Source organism: Halichoerus grypus, chromosome 14 (assembly GCF_964656455.1).
Source record: "Halichoerus grypus chromosome 14, mHalGry1.hap1.1, whole genome shotgun sequence".
Classification (NCBI taxonomy): domain Eukaryota; kingdom Metazoa; phylum Chordata; class Mammalia; order Carnivora; family Phocidae; genus Halichoerus; species Halichoerus grypus.
In genome coordinates, this window is record NC_135725.1 from 6,069,302 (window position 1) to 6,089,236 (window position 19,935).

Here is a 19,935-nt window from a genome sequence, read left to right on the forward strand (position 1 = left end):
CATCTGTGTGCCCACCACCCAGAATAATATCATCAACATCTGTGTGCCCAACCCCCAGAATAATATCGTCAACATCTGCATACCCACACCCAAAATAATATCATCAACATTTGCGTGCCCACCACCCAGTCGAAGAGGTTAAATTTGGTGTTTATAATTTCCATGCTGTTTTTGTACTTTTATGTCACATAACTGCATAAACACTACGTAGAGGTTCTCTGCATGTTTTCAAACTCTGTAATTGCCAACATATTGTCTATATCTTTCTGAAATCTATCTTTCCTCTCAAAATTATATTTTTCAAAGTTATCCATCTCAGAAAGACATCCAGTTTTTGTGCTTTCATTTTAGTTGCGATATATACTTCCTATACACTTGTTCTCCTGTTGATTCACATTTGATTATTTCTAATTTGTTGCTCTTGTAAATAATAGTACCAGGAACATTCCTATGTGAGTCCTCTGTGATGTGTACCTAAGTGGTCCTGACCTCTTTACAGCATACCATATATTCTAAGGTAAGTGCCAGGGGGATGAGGAAGAGAGAAGAGGAGCATCATTCTCTCACCTCCTTGACTCTCCCTTCCCCAGGTTGGAAGGTACAAAGGGTAACTATATAATTGCTAGGGGGGGAAAGATAATTAGTCTAATTTCTTTAATTTGACTTTTGGCCAAGATATTTACTTTATTTTGAATTTCAGATACCACTAAAAAAGGGTATGAGATTTTTCTGTTTATAAGGAGATGTATTGTTTAAAAATGGTTGTGAGGGGCGCCTGGGTGGCTCAGTCGTTACGCGTCTGCCTTCTGCTCAGGTCATGATCCCAGGGTCCTGGGATCGAGCCCCGCATCAGGCTCCCTGCTCAGCGGGAAGCCTGCCTCTCCCTCTCCCACTCCCCCTGCTTGTGTTCCTGTTGTTGCTCTCTCTCTGTCAAATAAATAAATAAAATCTTTAAAAAAATAAAAATGGTTGTGATACCCTGTTAATCCAAAGAAATCACTCTATTAACAGTGCAATATTCAGACCACATGGGGGCCATAGGATGGGACATTTAGAATGGTTGCAAGCCTTTGAGCATTCCTTAGGTCCTCAGAGAGACGGTTCTGCCTTTGTTACTCAGACTCTAATCTCTTTTCGGACAATACTTTCTCTCTAGGACAGAGGCTACATATGGTCACTGATAAGCTCAATTAGCCTATGGACATATTTTATTTGCTTTGGTATCTGAAATACTTTCGGGTAACATTTAATAACCAAGACATTTTATATAAAAATCTGGATTTCCATCTTCTCTGACAGCTTTAGGCTAGTGCTAAATTGACAGGGAATATGCCCTCCAATTTGTCACCATTCCCAATCCAGTTATAGAATGTCCTTTCTACTCATTTCAGCACCTGCCTGGCCCTGTGGGCATCTGAGTTTACCACCTCTGCTCTCAAGCCTTTCACTATGTCTTCCTCATGCTGAGCAGTTGAAGGAGACACTTATATAGAGACTAGAGCTCATGAAACTCAGACAAATGCTGAGGCCGCTCCCATGGAAACTCACCTGTAGACCAAGTGGACCGATCTATAGGAACACATGAGTTTTGTTTCTCAAGAAACAGATGTTTCAATTAGGAGAGCCAATATTAATCTGAAGCTTTTCTGAGTTAAGAAAATCTCATTGGTGATTCAGAGAAACGCAGCATAACTGGACCTCAAGAATAGTCCCGGCCTGAGCTGCATCTGTTCCTTGGTTCTGTGCCCAGGGATGAGTATTGTGTTACCAGGATGTATTTTCACAAGTGGCTCTCAGGGAGGTGGTGGGAGGTGGGAGGGTGCAGGGCCTAATTTCATTCCTTCCAGTCATACTGTGTGCTTATGAGTTGCCATGTGTTCTGTATCAGCCAGATGCAGACCCTGGTATTGAAGGCTTTCTAGAGTTGTTTTTACAGTTGGTGTCTCTGGAATTTTACAGATATATTCAGCAGAATTCTAAAATGACCAGTTCTGAATATTTTGAGCAGCTGATAACAAAGTTATTTAGAAATTTCTGTGAATTGCCTATAATTATGGTGAACTCATGAATTCATGTGTCACACCACGTGATTCCTAGATTACAAAAGGAAAGGTGGCTTTCTCAAGAAAGCTAGAAATACTCTTTGTGCACTCTGACCCAGGCCTGTGGGTCCCAAAACACGATTTCTCCAGGGTCTAAGCTTTTCATCCAACCAGGCGGAATGATTTTAGCAACCCCAATTCTCCTGACCTCCACATCACATCTTTTTCTACAAATTCTAGCTCCAAGCGTGCCAGCCTCCTGAAGAGACTTCTACTCCCCGGAGCATTGCAACCTTGACCCACAGCCACCAGCAATGTACTTAGTAATTGTTGCAAAACCATGAGCTGTTGATTGCTTCACAGTTGAATATCTTGCCTTGCTGTTAAGTGTTAACCGTGTTTCTGAGTATGGGAGCCCAGATGTCCTATGCGGGAGTCCTTAGGAATAGAGACAGACCAAAGGCTACACGACTCTTCTGTGGCTATGCGGCAGACACCCTTCTTCTCCCAAGAAAGGTCGGAACAACATAAGCTTACAACAGCAGCTAGCTGAAATGCCACTCAACAGGAAGATTCTGTACAGGTGGAAACTATTCAGTTGCCCTTTGTGCATTCATAGAACAGGGGCTATTTCTTAATTCAAGCTGGGAGAGAAAAAGGTAAGAAAAATCATGACTACTCACAGCTCTGTCCACTTCCTTCCTTACGGTGGCGTCAGATTTTTTTGTTGTGTCTGAAAAAGAGAAATCCCCAGTGACGGGATAAGATTAACGAGAAAAGTCTTCTGTTTCTAGACTAAAAGATGGCAGAACAAAAAGTTAATCCAATAAATCACATGTATAGAAGTCCAAATGTACACTGTGGCTTGAGACCTCAGGCTGAATGATAGAGTAAAACTGTACCCTTAGGTGAAAATTGCAAACAAAGCAGTCCTCTACTTTCCATTCCTTTCTCAGCCCCTGGTCCCAGGCACTCAAAGGCTGAGGGACTGCTAATTTGGGTATTCAGCCCAGGAAACGTCCAGCTTCAGAATTCTCTCTCCCTTTTCTGCTTTGCTCTTGACTGCCACTTCCCTCCTGTCTGCCCTACACAGAGCAAGAGGTCTCATCAATTAATTTACACTAGGATGTACATGACGGATACTTTTCAAAGCAACTCGGGGAGTAGAAGCACAAGTTCACATAATAGGATGCTGCTCACCACTGTTCCCCTGGTTTCATCTTTTTCAACCGCTAACGTCACATGCTCCCCCCAATCTGATTTTCTTCCAGAGCTTGATGCGCATGTCCTGCAGTTGCCTGGGTTTCTGAACTCAGTGCATCCCTAATTCTGCCTTTGCTCTGTCCACCAGATTTTTAGGAACTCCCTCATGACAACACTGACCTTGGCCTGGACTTTGAGGGCCTCCATCTAGCATTGCCATCTCCTCTAAGAGGATTCACATATGAAAGAAGCCTAAGAGTGAACCCATAGAAATTGCCCTTGCATGGCGGAGTTTCAGGGCAATCCTCTCTAATGCTTGGGGTTGGTGGTGCCATTCTGTGGTTCTTATGCAACCATTGGCCAACATACTTGGGCTTTGGTTTATATCCCTGTAAAGTCTTGGCTCAGTCTTTTACGGCAGTGCCATTCAAAGTGGAGAGTCCATGGGTTAGTGGTGGTAGGTGACCTATTGCTTACCAGCCCCCAATGAGACAATTATAGAGATCTAGTGCAAACATTTAGAAACTCAGTTCTTTTGGGTGGAGACTCTCTCCTTCCATTGCCCAAAATAATACTTATTCAGATTAGGCCAATTTTTTCTTAAGCACTTTGGTAACAAAAAGCCCACACGTTTTAGTGTCAGACAGACCTGTGTTCAGACCCCAGCTCTATGACTTTAGGGACACTTTCTGAACCTCCGTTTCTTCATCTGCAATATAGACACTACTCCTTGCCTCGAGCAGTTTCTGTAAAATGAACTGAAAAGGAGTTTGTAAAGGGTCTAGCCCAGTGCTGTCCAACAGAATTTTCTGCAAAGGTGGAAATATTGTATATCTACTCTGTCCAGTGCAGTGGCCTCTAACCCCAGGTCACTATTGAGCACTAACAAGGTGTAAGCACTTAAAATGTGACCAAGGAATTGAATTTCTATTTAATTTAAACTTAAATAACAACGTATGGCTATTATATCATACAGAGCAGGTTAACATGGGTACTGCCTATAGTAGGTTTGATGTGTAAAATTTTATTGAACATCTACATATGCCAGGTAATGTTTCAGACAGTGGACATGTATTAGTGAATAAGAGAAACACAGACCTTATGCTCATGAAACAGAACTTGACATTATTTTTACAACAGAAGTTGCCAGATTCTTCTCTAGAACCTAGTAAGTCACCAGGAGCCCTGAACTGTTGAGGGCTCCTCTTAGGCAGAGATGGTAAGCAGAACCTTTTATGGACTGAACGGACTGCCTTCCCCATGCATCATGGTGTATAGAGCTGGTTGCTGAGACATAGGTGGGTAAATGTGTTTAGGAGCAAAGGAGCCTTCTGGACAGAAAGGGGCTGAGATTGCCACCCCTTTACTTGACTCTCTCAGATAGACTGAGAAGTTCAGGACAGCACTGGCCCTAAGAGGAACTCAAGAGAAGGAAGTTAGGACTGGCTTTCCCAGCTTAACACGAAGGCCTTGAGCTGAGTAGGCTGGCTGGGTGCAGCAGTGGTTAAAGCAGGAAGCCCCTTCGGCTTCATCAGCTCTTGAGGTGGGGAAAGAAGCTGTAAGAGGGAGACATTGGACTTCTGGCTAAGATGGGCAGGTGCGTGCTCAAGAAATTAATTGGAAAATTAAAAGGGAGGCAATTACATTTGGAGCCCAAGGTATTAAAACAGGTCCTAGATACATAAGTGTGTGCTGAGTGTATTGAAAGAAGAAGTAGGTGCTGTGGAAGCATCTCCACAAGGGGATTTGCTGTAATGGGTGTGATGAGGGGGCAGAATCAGGGGAGGCTTGGTGAAGTGGCAGCTTCACTGAGATTTAAAGGATGACGAACTTAGGTGAACAAGGAGAAGGAAGTGCTTTAAGAAGAGCAAATGCTGAGGGTTGCCGGAGGGAAGGGGGTTGGGGGATGGGGTTACTGGGTGATGGACATTAAGGAGGGCACGTGATGTAATGAGCACTGGGTGTTATATAAGACTGATGAATCACAGACCTGTACCTCTGAAACCAATAATACATTATATGTTGTTAATAAAAAAATTGATGCTGAACAAAATTACTAAAAATGAAAGCTACTGATAAAAAAAAAAGAGCAAATGCTATATGAGAAAACTCAGAATTGAAGAAAGCCATGGAGGAGGTCCAATCATGGAGACATGGTAGACTGGTAGAATTTAAAAGCCTGTTCCAGCTAAAAGTGAAAATAGATCATCTCAGACGTGGCAAGAGTAGATGCAGGGTGACAGGCGGGAAGGTCCTGTTCTAGTCCAGGTGAACTCTGGTAGTGACAGCGAGGTTGGGTCAATAAGCTGTGAAGTGCTCATTCTCATGTCACTTCCCATTTTACAGGTAGAAAAACCATCTCAAAGAAGTTAGGTAATTCATACAAGATCACAGAGCCAATATATGGCAGCATCGGGTGCAGAACTAGCCTTCTGACCCTGGCTTGAAGCTCTATTCACAGTGTCAGCCATTCTCAACCCTCTTCCATGACACATGAGTCTGTGTGCATGGCAGATGCATTTCCACATGTGTGTCCAAGTGCCTCCCATGAGAGAAAGCAGATCCCAGTGCGTGTGAGTTGCAGGGTGGAGGTGGAGGGTGGGTATTATATAGGCAGCCATGATTTCACTCTGGCTCATTAAAAACAAAAAGGGAATCATTTGCAAATTTATTCACTTAACTCTCATTAGCAACAAGTGTCTCCCACCACAGTTGGTACCTGAGCCTTGCATCTGGCTTGGAACTACAGATATCCTCACTCACCCTTGAGACAGGGATGAAGGATGAGGGGAAGAATTTTTTCTGCTCTACCTGTGAGTGTGACCGCATTTCATTCTTCCAAAGAGAGTAGGGACAGAAAACTCTTGCTCATTTCTGAGGTGACTAAAGGATTCTCAGGCTCCAGGCCTGGAACTAGGTATAGATCTGTTTCTGAGGGGTGTGTTTGGGGGAGGTAAAAGAAGATGGCAGAAGATAAGATTCTAATGAGGGGCACCTGCCATGGCTCTCTGAGGTCACAGACTTGCAGAAGTGATCCTGTTTAGTTAAAGTTCTATCAGATGCTGTAAGTCCTCCTTTATGGTGAGATGCCCTTCTTCTCCATTTCTATTATTTCTCTCTCTTTTTTTTTTGTTATGTTATGTTAGTCACCATACAGTACATCATTAGTTTTTGATGTAGTGTTCCATGATTCATTGTTTGCGTATAACACCCAGTGCTCCATGCAATATGTGCCCTTCTTAATACCCATCACCAGACTCACCCATCCTCCCCACCCCCCTCCCCTCTAAAACCTTCAGTTTGTTTCCCGGAGTCCATAGTCTCTCATGGTTCATCTCCCCCTCTGATTTCCACCCCCTTCATTTTTCCCTTCCTTCCCTTAATGTCCTCCATGCTATTCCTTATGTTCCACAAATAAGCGAAACCATATGATAATTGACTTCATTTCTTTTTCTTTTCCCCTTCTTCCTCTTTTCCTCCCTCCCTTCTTCACTTCTTCCTTCCTCTTCAACCCTCACCCTCCCTTACTGTTGACAATGATTCCTCGGATTTTATAGTAGAGGGTTTTGTGGTTAGCACCCAAGTTGATGCATACATAGGGCAATGGACAAACAGAGCATGATAATATCTTATGGCAGAAGAGAATACAGAAGTTAGACTGTAAATGTAGCATGACAACCACCTAAAAGCCCCCCAATTCTCAAATAGTGGCCACCCCAAATTCTTATTGAATTATTCCCACATGTCATTTCTTTTCTATAGACAAGGCCATGTGTAGACTTTGGGAGGAGCTCATTGGGTGCTGACAAAGGAACAGTTTAGGAAAGCACTAGACAGTCTGCAGATATTGTGGCCAGGGTTCAAAATTTGCACAACAGGAGTGGGTGGGTGACAACAGGACAGGATGAGGAGGGACTCCTGGGGACCTGCTGAAAGTCTTCAGGGCACCATCAAAACAGGTGCTCTTCCTGTCCCCAAATGGCCTCACACACTTTTCTCCTTTCCTTGCAAACCAGGTGATTCAGATTCCTGGGGGTTGGGGGGAAGGCTCAGCCCAGCTAACACCCAGACTGGGGAAATGAGGGATGAGAACCGAAGGAATCCTCTGCGGTGATCTTGGTATCCTCTCACCCATGAACTCTGACCACATAGCCATCTGCATTGCCAAAGTAACACTGATCTCATGAGGCTAATGACACTTCTTGGCTCAAAGAACAAAGCAAACTATTTTAGCACAGGAACAAAACATTCCTTTTAAAATACTCAGTATCAGGATTTCAGCTCACTGAAAACTAGAGCCATTTTCTTCTGGGGAAAAATCTTCAGGACGAGTCCCCTGAGCCCAAAGCAATGCACAAGCCCCGAGGAGATTCATATGAAACTGGGAAGCTGTAGGCCACTGGAGCAAAGCAGAGCCTCACACTGCAGACACCCAGTCCGTTTGGTTACCTTGAATAAAACTCACTTACCTTTTCTAAAGGAAAGCTTTTGGAAGAGCTGTTTTCTTAAGCCTATCATTGCAGCTACGAACATCAAAGTAATGATGAAGGAAGGGATGAAAACATGAAGCAGCCGATTTGAAGAGGTGTCAAGTTCTTTGCCACCTGGATGAAAGAAAAGCACCAGAATCCCATTACATGGTAGCTTAGAGGTAAACCAACAAGTTGGCCATCTGAGTAGGTTATAACCAACACAGCCAACGTACGGCAAGCATTTATTCCATGCCAGGTACTGATCTATGTGTGCTGGATGTACTAGCTCGTTTACTTCCTACATCCACCCTATGTGGCAGGATTTGCAATGACCCTCATTTCACTGGTGAAGAAAATGAGGTGCAGAATGTCTAGGAAACTTTCCCAAAGTTACACAGTAAGAGAGAGAGCTGAGATAGAATCTAGGCTGTCTGGTTCCAGATTCCGTGTTTTTCATCATTCTGATACACCTATCTATCTGTCTGTCTATCTATTACCATCATCATCATCATCATCATTTTTCTTTCTAGTAGGTTAGTCCCTCAATTCAAACATGTCTTCTCCCTCTACTGTCAAGCACTCGCAGTGCTCAGAATCCATGCCAATAGTCATTCAATTTCAAGGACTAACAGGATCGTTTTGGAAAAATACAATATTGTAGATAGTGTTAACATACAAAATCCAGTCGTTCATACCTTAGTATGAATTACTATGACGAGCCCTTTCCTTGGCTCAGCTAATCAGTGTTCTGGCACTGAGGAAAAGGTGAGTTTAGTAGAGACGTGGATGAGAGGAGCAATTTTGGAGACAGGGGAAGGCCTTGTAGAAGAGAGCTCTGGGTATCTATAGGTTAGAATAAGGGCTCCAGACTGACAATGGGGAGGGCTGGAGGGGGCTTCATAATAGGAGGTAGAAGAGTACCCAAAGTAAACTGTGCTCTTTCCAAAAGCCTGAATTTGCCCCATGGAGTAACTTACACAGAATAAACACAAGAGCCTGGTCCAGGAAAAACCTGGCAAAACTGCTCGGGAGGAAGGGCTCGGTCCTGCCAACTGCCTTCCCTCCCCCCATCTCAATGCCGTTTGAGAATCATAGATCGTTTTAGCAGAGAAGAAATCAGACATAATTTAATCTGAGCCTCTCATTTTAGAATTCAAGAAGTAAGGCTCAGTGATGCTAAATAATCTATCTGAGGTTATCACTGCTAAAGAAGGGACAGAGCCAGGATTGCAAGCCTGGATCTGTTTGATCCAAAGCTCAGGCCCCACAGATATTTGTCTCTACTGAAAACAGTGTGGTGAGCAGTAAGGAAGAAAGGATTCAGAAGCCTGGCTCATCGACACATTGGATAGCCCACACGGACTACAACTGCTCCTTTACTTTTAGGAAGTGCTTATTAAGCACCACTGCAGTAGCGCTGTGAGTCGAGGAGCCCTGGGACCTTCAGTGTCCTCACAACAGGAGAAATCCCTACCTCAACACCTCTGTGCAAACCTGTTGTGTCCTCTGCAGGTTCCTTCACAGCTCCTTCCATGTACAGAAGCTCTACTCATCCCTGAAGACTTTCTAACGATGAACACTGGTCCGTTTAGCCTGTAAGTATTTGGAGTGCAAAGACTTCACCTAAGTCAACTCTAAATCCCCTATAGAGCCAAGTACCATCTACATTAAAGATGTCAATAAGGATTTGGGGGGCTTAATTAATTATCTGTGTACCTAGTCTACCTGGCCCCATCCTCCCTGTCCTTAGTTACCTTGTGGCAGACTGATGCTTATCCCTTAAATCCATTTTCCCTTTCTTCCCTGTTAGGGCATTAGCTGGACACATGGCTTCTTAAGACTACATTTTGGAGCCTCCCCTGCGGTTAGGTGTGAACAACCATGAAAACTAATTTCAAGTCATGGGTCTTCTGAGTCTTGGCCTTAAGACATTGGATATGTCTTCCACCACTCTTTTCCTTTTCTGAAACATGGATGTAGTAGTCTTCCAGCTTTGACAATTCAACAGAGACAACATTCTACAGAATGGGGGAGCAACAAGATGGAAAGAACCCAGAAAGAACAGAACAGAGATATTTCCCTGCTCTGAATCACCTTCTATCTCTGAACATTACATAAGAGAAAAATATGCTTCTGTCTTGTTAGAGTCGTATTTTGAGGTCTCTCTGTTATGGCAGTTTAGTCTACATCCTTATATTCTTATAGATAGTTTTATAATAATTACATGTTACTTAACAATGATATGATGATGCAATGGGAAAACCATGTTTTATCCTTGCCACAGTCCCATGCAGTCTTGCTAGAGGCATGATATTTTTCCCCATTTCCACGCTTTCTGAGTGCTGAGGACTTTGCAAGCATGTTTCATTCAATCCCCACAATCATGCTGTAATGTATCTATCATTATTTACCCTTATTCTACAAATGTGAGACCAAGTTCTAGGATGTCTCATTATATGTTCATGTTCTCAAAGCTAGTAGTAGTAGAGAGAGGATTTAAAGATCAAGTCAGGGGCGCCTGGGTGGCTCAGATGGTTAAGCGTCTGCCTTCGGCTCAGGTCATGATCCCAGGGTCCTGGGATGGAGCCCCACGTCGGGCTCCCTGCTTGGCGGGGAGCCTGCTTCTCTCTCTCCCTCTACTGTTCCCCCTACTTGGGCTCTCTCCCTCTCTGTCAAATAAATAAATAAAATCTTAAAAAAAAAAAACTATTAAAGATCAAGTCAGTTTGACTTCAGAGCCCATGCTCTTGACCACTGTCAGAGAGTCCCCTCCAGGTCTCTTGGGTGGGCTTCACTTCCCACCCCACAAGAATGTTGTTAGAGTTATCTCCTGTCTCCAATTTCATTACATTTCCTCATGAAAATGCAACAACTGGCCAAGAACAAGAACCCTTGTTTCAAAAAGAAAATGGTCTCATTGACCTTTCATTTCTGGGTAAAAGTTAGGATGTTCAGTCACATCCTAGAGCCACTGGAGCACCTCCCACCACCAGACTCTCATTGCTGTATTTGCTTTATTCACTGACTTCTGGAGAAGTTTGTGGTGGGTCACAGAAGTCAGCAAGGAGCAGGTCAACTGATGAGAATGAGTAGAAAGGAGAGAGTCATAAAGCATCTTAAAAATCCCTTTGAGAAACAGAAGTGAGGAACCATGGGAAGATGTGTGACTTTGGTCTCTTGTTGCTGGTATTTGGACCACAAACTAGGGGATCATTTGATTGCTGAGACCTGGCTGCCCATACAGTCTGGCAGCTGGGATAATGGGACTGGGATTATCAAGACTAATCCTCCAACCCACTAATCTGTCATTTATTGAGCACTTAGTACGGGGCAGACTGCTCTGTTTTTGCTTTAGTCTGGGTATAAAGAAGACCCATGTGAACAATTCAAATACATGGAAAATAAAACAGCAATGAAAGATAAAAGACATGTACAGTCACAGGCAAACAAAGTCATGGTGCATGTAATCAGTCTTAGGAGGAGAGATAGGGTAAAGACCTCTTGTGCCCTGGAGTTACCTAAGCTGCTCTGGAGAGAGGGTGGGCTTGAAGATGGTGAAGAGGGTGATTATATTTTATGTGGGAGAAACTGCCTGAACAAAGAAATCATGGAGGTGAGAGACGTGCAGGCAAGTTCAGAGAGCATGTGGTGAGGAAGGGGAGCTGACTGGAGCCCAGGAACCATGCCAGGGGGTAGTAGCATGGATACAACTCTAAGAATCTTGTTAGAAATGAAGCCATTAGAAACACCTCATTTTTAGGGTCAACTTTGAGTAAAAATAGTGAATTAGGCAAGTTGGTCTTCCAACATTCTCCGTCTCTCTTTTTATTACAGTGAAGATCCTCAGACTTGTCACTTTATGAAAACTGAGCTATAACTAACTCATACTAGAACTTTAGAGGCATTTAAATGCTAACAATCACAGGGGAATTTCTTTTTCTTGGAATTGCTTACGTAACTGTCCTTTGCTGTGTGGAATCTCCTGCCTGGTTAAGTGCAAGCCAGTACTTTGGATGGAATGTGGTTTTCCAGAAGGGTCAGGGAAATAGGGGCCTGGGTAAGATGAATTTAGAAATAACTAGTATCTACGCTTTGCCCCACTGATTTCATCAGTACTTTTTTCTTTGTGGTAGAGAAGTGGAAGGGCACACTGGCCATTCCTCTGGAAACCTTGAACTAGTGAAAAGTTACAAATGAAGTCATGTGGCCCTTCTTTCCATGGAAGCCAACACAGCTGAACGCATAGTCAACAGTCACGGGCGGGGCCTGTGGGGTCTGCATCAGTTCAGGATCTTCTAGGATATCACTCATAAATGCAACTGGCAAAGAGACAGATCGTTGTGCAGTTAGAGATTTTTCAGCCTAGGTTTACCCATCCTTCCCAGAGTTGTATCCATGCTACTAGCCCCTGACATGGTTCCTGGGCTCCAGTCAGCTCCCCTTTCTCACCATGTGATTATCTGACTTGTGTGACTTCCATGCTCAGTAATAACAATGAAAAGGTAATTGCGACAACTCAGTCTGTTCAGGGCAAGGCAACTAAAGGCTCAGTTCTCTCAGGCCTGAAAGTCAGAGTCACCAAGTCTCCTCCCCACCCCCAGGGAAGCAAACTGTTCCATCTGAAGTGCTGAGTGAGGGAAATCTAGAATGTACAGTGGACGAGAGAGATCTCAATTACCAGTTACGGCTTGGGATCAACTGTAGCAGTAGGAACTGTAGCCTGTTCTATGGACTCTTGCACATGACATCTTTTGAAGAGATCATGGCTGCCTCCCAGCCTGATGGCTTAGTCACAGCGGACTTCATGTAAGGCTGTAGGTGAGCTTGAGCAGTGCAAGGGACAGACCGCTGCAGTCTTGCCTCACTGCCTCTCGGCTTCACCTCTAACTCCAGCCACGGCTCGGTAGAAGTCTAGGTGGACTTCATTCACCTCAAATGGCTACTTTGCTTTCTGCCCTGGGATGACTCTGACACTGCAGATGCTGGGGGGGATCTCACTCAGCCCACATGCATGCATAGCTCACAGGGGGATGGGGTGTACACTTCTGGACACTACTGTCAATCTATACGGGTGAAACCACCTGATGTGCTTTGAGTGAGCATCTGGGGAGGTCATCTGTACACTTCCCAGGTGGTCCTTGGGTATTTGAGCTCCTGTTTTGCCAATAGCAACAACTTTGATAATGTACCCTTATATTTACTTTTCCTTCTTCCCTGTCTGAATCTCCTAAACCTCTCCCTTCTGCTCCCTGAGGTCACCACCTAAATACTTACAAGCTCCTATTATAGGCTCTATTTTGTCTAACTAAGACAAAGGGCAACAAGTGAAATACAATGACAACACAGTAAATTTTCTATAAAGTCAAATTTAAGCAGTACTAGGGACTGTCCTTTATTCAGAGATTATATCCTTTGCTGGTATGGTAGCAGAATACTGACTCCCCTCAAAGATGTTCATGTTTGAATCCCTGAAACCTGTGAATGTGTTACCCCACATGGGAAAAGGGATTTTGCAGAAGTGATTCTATTCAGGACCGTGAAATGGGAAAATGAGCCTGCATTATTGGGTTGGGGGAAGGAATGGAATGTAATTACAGGGGTCCTTACAAGGTGGAAGAGGGAGGCAGGAGAATTAAAGATGTGATGGCACAGAAGCAGAGGTCTGAGGGATGTAGTTGCTGTTTCTGCAGGTGGAAGAAGGGACCATGAGCCAAGGAATGCAGGTGGTCTATAAAAGCTGGAAAAAATGAGAAAAGGAACTCTCCCTTAGAGCTACTGCCATCCTATCAACAATTTGAACCCAGCAAAGCCCCTTTAGGGTTTCTGATTTTCAGAAGCGTAAGCTAATAAATTCATGTTGTCTTAAGCCCACAAAGTTTGCAATAATTTATCATAGGAGCACTAGGAAACATATGATGTGCTTGGTGATAAAATGACCTGTCTCTTATGAAAGATTTTTGATACTAGATGTTAGTTGCTCTTATTTGGTAAATAAATGTTCTTATTTGGCAAATAAAAAAAATTGTCCTGGTGTATGAAGTTCTAAAGGTGGGACTCAGCATAATCAGGAAAGGCTCCAAAAGATTTTACAAAAGGCCAGTTTTCCTCGGAAACCTCATAACCACTTGACTATCAGCAAAGCCAGCAAAGTAATATTCGTCCTGCTGACTCCTTGCACTGTGCCTGAGTCACAAGGATTAGCTTTTGTACTGGATATTTTCTGTTTCCTGTTCAGATCCATTCTCTACACTTCCACACTGTGCTCTGAGCTCTGAGAGGTTGACCTTTATGGAACACATCAGTGGACTCCCTTGTTCTCCGACTTCCAGGTGGCTTCAGCCAATAGGAGGCACCATAAGGAGATTGGAGGGTGGGAGGAGGAGGAGCTTGGGGAGTTCATTTACCCAGCTTCCGTCAGAGTTTGCAGACGGCAGCATCCCTCTACTGGAGGCCCCCACTCCTGTCAAGGGGCACGTTCCCTACAGCTCCCTTTCCTAGGATTCAATAACCACTCCAACAGTGGTAACTGTTCCTCTGACTGTCGAAGCCCCAGGGTCCTGCAATAGCTTTCCTAGCTTCTCTAAATCCTAACCACACCTTCATAAATAGATTTTTTATCACTCTATCCTCACTCTGAGTGTGCCATCTATTTCCTGCCTAAACCCTGACTGATGGAGTTAGGAAGGGGGGGCCCACTCTTACCATGAGGGTCAATGACGGCTGAAGTAAGTTCTTTCACGTTAGCATTCCAGAACACACAGCTGACGTTCGTGCCAGGGGGTGGCTTTAGGCGCAGAACACTAGTGACCTGGTAGAGGGCTTCAGAGGTCTTGATGTGGCTGGTGTTGGCAGGAACACTGATGTTTGGCCAGGTCACTTCTGCCAGTGGATAACCTTCTGCCTGGCAGGTGAGCTCTACCTCATCTACCCCCGGGATCCTAAGTAAATGAGTGTTTATTTTCTTGTAGGAAGCTGGATAATACAAGAAGAAAAAGAAATAAGTCTTTCTTTTCTGGTTCCTAGACGGCTTTGTGCTCAATGCCATGTGAAATGAATACAATTATCATTATCAATATGAAGTAATAATGGTTTTAATTTTTTACACATTTCTTTTGTCTCAGGTATCACGCTATTTACACTGAATGATTTAATTCTTATAACAAAAAAGGCATTGTTGATATTCCCAATTTTTGTTGGAGGTAACTGAAGTGAGATTGAGTATTTTGCCTAGAGTCACAGGGCTAATAACTGGGAGAGCCAATATTTGCACATTGGAAGTTTGATTCCAAATCTCAACAGCATTTTATCCCACCACACTCTGAGGCTTCCTGTATGATTGTAAATTATCTCACAGCTGAGGACTGGAGACGAGAGGAGAATAAATAAAATCACTAGATCACCCCCACATTCTTGTTTTATTTGGTGCTTCTCCTACAGGAGAAAATTCTTTTCCCACTTCCCCCTCTCCTTTCTTCTCTGTGAGATTAGGAGGAGAAAAAATAAAGACCCAGATTCTGTCTATAAGTAGTCAAGAATTGGCTATATCTACTACTTGCTTCTCCTGTCCAAAATACACACACACACACACACACTTTTGTGTAGTATATGCCGAGTGAATTAATCAAATGTGGCTCCCTGCCCTCTAGAAAACTGAGATCTAAAATGAATACAAGTGACATTGAAAATAGGAAGACACAAGGACAAATTGCCCAATTATCTTAGATGATAGCCCAAAATAAAGAGATATTAACAACATATGCAGGTATCAGGGAGTATGGAAAGTAATCTGTTGATTTTCGGTGAAGGGAAGAGGAAGTGAGTACTAGCTTTCAATAGGTAGGAAATATTTAAGAAACAGAATTTTGATACAAACTTGGATTGCATACATGGCACGGGGCGATGAAACTATTTTTTTCTTAAATTGTTGGGAGGAGTATAAATAGGCACACCCTTTGTGAAAAGCGATTTTACATTAAAATCATGGTAACAGACATGTGGAAAACATCAAATGTGTACGAGGTACTAAGGGTTTTCTAGGTGCTAAGCTCCGTGCCCTGTGATTTTACAGACTGTGGAGGGGAAAGGAATGTTCAAGACCCTCCCACAATTTTTGCCCCTTGAGCGTCTCCCTTTGTGTCGCTGTGTTTTGAGTTGCTGACTTGATTAGTTATAGCCAAAGATGCTCACTGGATCACAGTTCACTGGATTGGGTGACTGCGTCTTGAAGCGCGGTTCACAATCCACGGCGCTCTCTGAAGTTCTTGCCTCCGTGTGGGAAAGCATACTCGGCTGGGCCCCCTGGCTGGCCTGCCTCAAAAAACTGACATCCTCCCTGCTCACAGTGTTCCACCTTCTGCTTGTGACTGCGTGGGTGGGGTGAACTTTCTTACCCATGAAGCTGGATAGATGAGTAACTTCAGGGTCTGTTCTGCAAACCTGAACTCTAAGTTAAGATGAGGGTGCAAGAAGAAAGAGGCCCTTATTCTAAGTCACGTTCTCCAGTGTAAACCACCAGGGAAGCCCTGAAGTTGGGAGAAGGGAAAGGAGAAAATCATGTGCTCGTCCGGTTATTAATTTAAAAAATGGAGTTCATTTCCCATTTGGCTACTGATCCTTGTGTGTATAGCTCACTTGGTCAAGGACTTGGAGAGGAACAGGGGTTACAGTGGCTCTAAAACCTGATTCTATCTCTTTAACATGTATTACCTCATTTAAACTCTTCAAGGACCCTAGGAGGTAGGCAAAATTCATATTCCTATTTTATAAATAAGGAAACAGCTGGAATCTGGGGTCGGGAGGGGGACTTGAACTCATGCCCTTCGTGGCTATATTATTCTGAATTCTGTACTGGAATCATCATAAGAGGTTGATTGTCTATGTAATTGCAAAAAGTTTGGGGATGGAGCAACAGACACAGGAAAGGCAGGGACTTAGGGGCACACAGAACTCATAGAAGATGAGGAGAATCAGGTTTTGAAGCAGCCTAGTGAGACCTGAACTGGTTGGACTTACCAGTCTCCTTGAAGCCAATTTTGATCTACCTCTAGCAATTCAACAGGATCTCCGAAGCATGCATTTTGAGGACTCACTAATCTCTCATTTTATGTTATTTATCTACACTTATTTTCCCTTGGTTTGATGTCCTCTTATGATCATTTATCCTATTACAGTGTAGATTATTTCTGTAAGCTCTGGGGTCTTTGGGGGGAGGGGATGGAGGAGAACAAATAGATGCATAGGAGCAATGTGTTGCATATGAAGGTCTGGCCCATTCCTGCAGGGTAGCTCAGAACAAGAAGCTGATCTTGGGGGCCAAGTTGAGAGGTGATTTCAGAGGTAGGAGGGCCAAGAATCAGAAGGAAGGCTGAGGCTGTAACCTGGGATATATAAATGAGGGAGAAGATGAGAGAGATGTTCAGCGAAAAGAACCAGCAAGGCTGGGGGGAAGGGATGGGAGCTCATAGCTTGCATGCATACGCTATTAAAGATGCCTCCACAGCCTTGTGCAATTTGGGAAATGGGTGAAAGGGCATCATTATTAGCCACACACAATGGAGAAGCTGGACCAGGGGGGTTATTCTTAGGAAGAGATGAGTAAATTTTAGAATTTCAGAGCTGAAAGTGATCTTACAATTCAAACTAGTCTAACTTCCTACTCTGCAGTTGTTGGGTGTAAGTTTTACATGTGTCAGGCCAAGATGGCTGTGTTTACACAAGTCTTCTATTTTCTTTTTTGTTTACTTTACCTGTTAGAATAGAGATGAGTTGAAATCTCCAAATAGGATTGTGGATCTATTTCTCCTTTTAGGTCTGTGAGTTTTTGTTTTATATGTTTTGAAGTTATGTTGTTAGATGTACACACATTTAGGACTCTTATGCCTCCCTGTCATATTGACTTCTTTATCATGATGAAATGTCCCTTTTTATCTTTAATAATACTTCTTTTCTGATATTGGTAAGCTGCTAGATAACTAACTATTGGCTAAATACATCTCTAAATGGAAGCTCCTACAGCGAGGAGGAGCCATCACCATGATTAGACAATTAGAAAGTTAAACTTTCACTGGAAAGATCATCCTTCTGCCAAGTCAAACTTTGCCTCTTGGCAGCTTCAACCCATTGGTAATTGTCTGCTCAACATATGAGCAGTATAGTAATTAAGAATGTGGTTTGATTAGGCTTGAGCCAAGGGCTGGTTACATGACCTTTAAAGCCCTCGAGTTTCTCATTTATAAACAGGTGTGATAATTCTTATCCTTAACAGAGGTGTTAGGATGATTGAATGAGTTAGGTGCCTAGAACACAGTAAAAATTCAAATAATGTTAACAATTATTGTTAGCTGTTGCATATGATCCTTTGGGTATTTGAAAATAATTGGCAAGACTCCATATAGTCTTTCCATTCTGGGGTAAAACATGCCTCCTTCCTTCAACCATATCTCACAGGACAGTTTTTAGACCCAGTGCCACATACCAGTCTTTGGATTCACTGTGTTTGCCAATGTAACATGACCTATGTTCCAGATTTAACCTAAGCAGCACGAAGCACAGTGTGACTAATTACTTCCTATGTGTTGAGCACATTTTAGGTCCACGCAGGGTTTTAATGCAGCCTAAGGTCATAAGATTAATTTTATTAGACGAACGATCTAGGTGCAGCTAGGATGGCTATAACAGCCCTGTGGGCACCTGGAGACCATCTCCTGGGTGACCCAAGACCATCCATCACCCTTTGTTAGCCCTGAGTCAACACCTATTAGCTGTTGAGTCTGGTACAGTTCTAGTGAACTACACTACTACTCATCTCACATTTTACCAGTTTATGCACAAGATGTGTGCTGTGTGGATCCTGGGCCTGTCTGCCCTCAGATCCATCCCTCAAGTGTTCTTCTCCGCGCTGTACTGTGTGAAGGCTGACTCCAGCAGGCCGTGTCTCCCAGGCTCTTGCCAGCCCACAGGAGACACGGTGGGCAGTCTGGAGGGCAAACAGGAGGGAGAAGTTAGGGTATTTCCCCCCTACGCTCTATGCTGCAACGACCCCTCCATCAGCACCCATGGCTCTTCCTTGCTCCTGAAGCCACTGGATGGGCCCGTTGTGGTTCTAGTATCTGCCCCGTGACTCCAGCCGCCGAGCTCCATTAACCCTGCCTTCTTCCTCTCCCTCCAGTCCAGTGCAGGCAGCAGCTTCTCGTTATTGCTAATTGCTGATTCGCCTCCCTGTTCCCCACCCCCCCATTAGTTACTCAGTCTGCTCTACTAAAAGAATTTCTATTTTTGGATTTAAATTTCTGCTGCTTTGAATGGTTTCTGTCTCCCTGCTCATCTCTGACTATAGGATCCCTACATGACTGGCAACTCTAGCATCCCTGAAATAGAGATAAGCTGCAGGTGCTATTAGCTGCTTATCATCGTAATGACGGTAATGAAGGTGAAAAAACGTAGTTTCACATGCCTTGGTCTTACAGAATGTAGGCGAGTTTCTAGGAATCGCTGAAGGAAATCTTTGAGGCTTGCTCCCAATTCATCTGTTAGATGACCTGGGGAGGAACCTCAGGTCACACAGTTTGCACACCCCAGGAGCTTTGGCCCATTGAGGAATTCAGAACATTATTGTGTTAACTGCAGCTTTCCTTATTATCCTTCTGTTCCCCAAGGGAGTGGTTTAGCCCCATCAGTAAGTGTTTTAAGCCAATACTTTCTCTAGGTCCAGAGGCCGACTGTCCCTTATCCTTTCAAGGCTGCACTGCTTTCCTTGGGCCGTTTCCTCTCCAGGTCCTTTGTCTTCCCCTCCTCAGGGTAAAGGCCACTGTGAGAGAAAATGGAAGCCTTGTTGCCTCCTTCCTCCACTTGCTCAAGTCGAACTCCCATCTAGCCTGGGCCTTTTCGTGGGTTTGAAATACTTCTGTGAGCCTCAGTCCATCCCGGGGGTTGGCGCTCTCCCATTGCCCTCCTCATGTCCTGCCAGGGCCTTGGGGTGGGTTTGGCCCTTCCGTTCTCAGGACTTGTTCTGTGTCTGTCTGGGATCCTTGGCTCAGTCCAGTTCTCAGCCTTTGGGCTTAAGCCCTGGGCTCTCTGGCCTCTTGGGGCCACGGCTCTCTTCTCTTCAGCCACGGTCCCTACTCTCCCTCAGACAGGTTACTCATCGTAGCTGCCTGTCAGAAACCTGTGTCTTCTAGACTCTCTAGCCCTTCTACCTAGTACTGTTTTTCCTGGGCTTT

At 44.0% G+C, this 19,935-nt stretch overlaps 2 protein-coding genes and 1 long non-coding RNA gene across 4 annotated transcripts in view; 1 reads left to right on the forward strand and 2 right to left on the reverse strand.

Annotated features, from left to right (window-relative positions):
* Window positions 1–19,935, reverse strand: part of RIC1 (RIC1 partner of RAB6A GEF complex) — a 347,665-nt gene that overhangs the window by 232,213 nt on the left and 95,517 nt on the right. The gene's annotated exons all lie outside the window — the stretch shown is intronic.
* The window catches only part of PDCD1LG2 (programmed cell death 1 ligand 2), a 63,934-nt gene that overhangs the window by 9,385 nt on the left and 34,614 nt on the right, over window positions 1–19,935 (reverse strand). Inside the window, exons 4-6 of the mRNA XM_036084146.2 lie at window positions 14,420–14,689; window positions 7,715–7,849; window positions 2,726–2,775 (exon numbers count right to left, since the gene is read on the reverse strand). Coding sequence (XP_035940039.2) covers window positions 2,726–2,775; window positions 7,715–7,849; window positions 14,420–14,689 — 455 coding nt within the window. The remainder of the gene's footprint in view (window positions 1–2,725; window positions 2,776–7,714; window positions 7,850–14,419; window positions 14,690–19,935) is intronic.
* Window positions 2,436–9,847, forward strand: LOC118530566 (uncharacterized). Its single transcript, XR_004914708.2, has 3 exons — window positions 2,436–2,701; window positions 9,230–9,312; window positions 9,528–9,847. It is a non-coding gene; the product is annotated as an uncharacterized LOC118530566 (long non-coding RNA).